At 37.7% G+C, this 2,688-nt stretch overlaps 1 protein-coding gene across 1 annotated transcript; it reads right to left on the minus strand.

Moving 5' to 3' along the window:
* Positions 1-1,738: 1,738 nt before the first annotated feature.
* Positions 1,739-2,274, minus strand: LOC130876446 (60S ribosomal protein L21-like). The gene has a single exon (XM_057772991.1). The coding sequence runs from the start codon at positions 2,272-2,274 to the stop codon at positions 1,792-1,794; it is 483 nt and encodes a 160-aa protein (XP_057628974.1). The 3' UTR covers positions 1,739-1,791.
* Positions 2,275-2,688: the final 414 nt, after the last annotated feature.

The raw sequence follows: 2,688 nt of genomic DNA on the forward strand, positions 1-2,688 counted from the left end.
AGTGGGATCACTGTGAGTTTCTCTCCATTTAGTTTGATATTGGCTGCTGGCTTGCTGTATATTACCTTTATTATATTTAGGTATGTTCCTTGTATTCTTGCTCTCTCCAAGACCTTTATCATGACGGGATGTTGTATTTTGTTGAAAGCTTTTTCAGAATCTAATGAGGTGATCATGTAGTTTTTATTTTTCAGTTTGTTTATATAGTGGATTACATTGACTGATTTTCATATTTTGAACCATCCCTGCATCTCTGGAATGAAGCCAACTTGATCATGGTAGATGATGGTTCTGATGTGTTCTTGGATTTGAATTTTCAGTATTTTATTTAGTATTTTTGCATCAATGATCATGACTGAGATTGGTCTGTAATTCTCTTTCTTAGTAATGTCTTTATGTGGTTTGGTATCAGGGTAATTGAAGCCTTATAAAAAGAGTTTGGCAGAGCTACAGAGATGGCTCAGCCGTTAAAGGCTAGGCTCACAACCAAAAATATAAAAAGAGTTTGGCAATGTTCTTTCTGTTCTATTATGTGAAACCATTTGAGGAGTATTGGTATTAGTTATTCTTTGAAAATTTTTGTAGAATTCTGAGCTGAAACCATCTGGTCCTGGTTTTCTTTTTTTTCTTTTTCTTCCTTCCTTCCTTTCTTTTCTTTCTTTTCTTTTTTTTTTGGTTGGGAGACTTTTGATGACTGTTTCTATTTCTTCAGCAGTTATAGTTCTGCTTAATTTGCTTATCTGGTTTTGATTTAATTTTGATAAGTGATATTTATCCAGAAAGTTGTGCATTTTTTTTAAGTTTTCCAACTTTGTGGAGTACAGGTTTTTGAAATACCAGCTGATGCTTCTCTGTATTTCCTCCATGTCTGTTGATATGTCCCCCTGTTTATTTCTGATGATAATTTGGATATTCTCTCTCTGCCTTTTGGTTAGTTTGGATAAAATTTTGTCTATTTTGTTGATTTTCTCGAAGACCCAACTCTTTGTCTCATTGATTCTTTGTATTGTTTTCTTTGTTACTATATATTTTTTTTTAAGACAAGGTTTCTCTGTATCTTTGGAGCTCATCCTGGAACTAGCTCGTGTAGTCCTGTCTGCCCTTAAACTCGCAGAGAACCACCTGCCTCTGCCTCCCATGTGCTGGGATTAAACGTCTGCGCCACCACTGCACAGCTTTACTATTTTTTTTTTTTTAATTTCAGCTCTCAATTTGATTATTTCCTGCCGACTAGTCCTCTTGGGTGAGTTTGCTTCTTTCTTTTCTAAAGTTTTCAAATGTTCTGTTAATTCACTAGTGTGGGATTTTTCCAGTTTCTTTATGTAGTCATTTCCTCTTAAAACTGCTCTCATTGTGTCCCATAAATTTGGATATGTTGTGTGGTCATTTTCATTGAATTTTAGGAAGTCTTTAATTTCTCCCTTTATTTCTTCCTTGACCCATTGATGATTCAGGTGAGCATTATTTAATTTCCATATGTTTTGAGCTTGATGAATTTGTTGAATTCTAGCTTTAAACCATATTGATGTGATAAGATGCATGGGGTTATTCCAATTTTTTTTGTATCTGTTAAGGTTTGTTTTGTTACTGAGTGTGTGGTCAATTTTTTTTTATTTTTCTAATCAAGAATGTATTTCCAGGACACTAAGTTGTATCAATTAGCAGGAAAAAATTAGTAAAATCTGAATAGGAAAGATACAGTGAACCAGCATTTTCTTTCAGGGAGAAGATACCACACTTCAACTTAAGAAAAAACCTTTACAGTCCAGGTCTTTTATTTCTTTTTGTACATCAGGCCATGAATTCGTAGGAAATGGGCTCCAGCAGCTCAGGCTCCTTCCCGTTAGTCCTCACAAAGTGTGCTTCTCTGGGTGGAGCAGGCTGGCGCTTCAGCTGAACCCAGGTGCCCTTCTCTTTGGCTTCCTTTTTCTTCTGGTCATTCTCCTTCACCCGCTTCAGGAAGCTGTCTCTGCTCTTCGAGTGCTTGATGTGTTCAATCCGCACATTAATTCTCTTGGCAAGAATCTTGCCCTTAACTTGCTTGTTTACAATGATGCCCACAGCATGCTGGGTGACATTGTAGACTCTTCCGGTTTTGCCATGGTAACATTTATGGGGCATTCCTTTTTGAACAGTGCCCATTCCCTTGATGTCTACAATATCGCCCTTCTTGTAGATTCGCATGTACGTGGCCAAAGGAACAACTCCATGTTTCCTAAAGGGCCTAGAGGACATATAGCGAGTGCCCCTCTTCTTTCCCTTTGTGTTTGTCATTTTGGCGAGTTACTGAAAGATGTGTGGTCAATTTTTGAGAAGGTTCCATGAGGTGCTGAGAAGAAGGTATATTCACCGGGCAGTGGTGGCGCACGCCTTTAATCCCAGCACTCAGGAGGCAGAGGCAGGCCGATCTCTGTGAGTTTGAGACCAGCCTGGTCTACAAGAGCTAGTTCAGTTCCAGGACAGGCTCCAAAACCACAGAGAAACCCTGTCTCGAAAAAAAGAAGAAGAAGAAGAAGAAGAAGAAGAAGAAGAAGAAGAAGAAGAAGAAGAAGAAGAAGAAGAAGAAGAAGAAGAAGGTATATATTTTTTTCTGTTTGAATGGAATAGTCTATAGATGTCTGTTAAGTCTATTTGAGTCATAACATCTGTTGGTTCCCTTATTTCTCTGTTAACTTTTTGTCTGACTGA

Source organism: Chionomys nivalis, chromosome 6, assembly GCF_950005125.1.
Source record: "Chionomys nivalis chromosome 6, mChiNiv1.1, whole genome shotgun sequence".
Taxonomy (NCBI): domain Eukaryota; kingdom Metazoa; phylum Chordata; class Mammalia; order Rodentia; family Cricetidae; genus Chionomys; species Chionomys nivalis.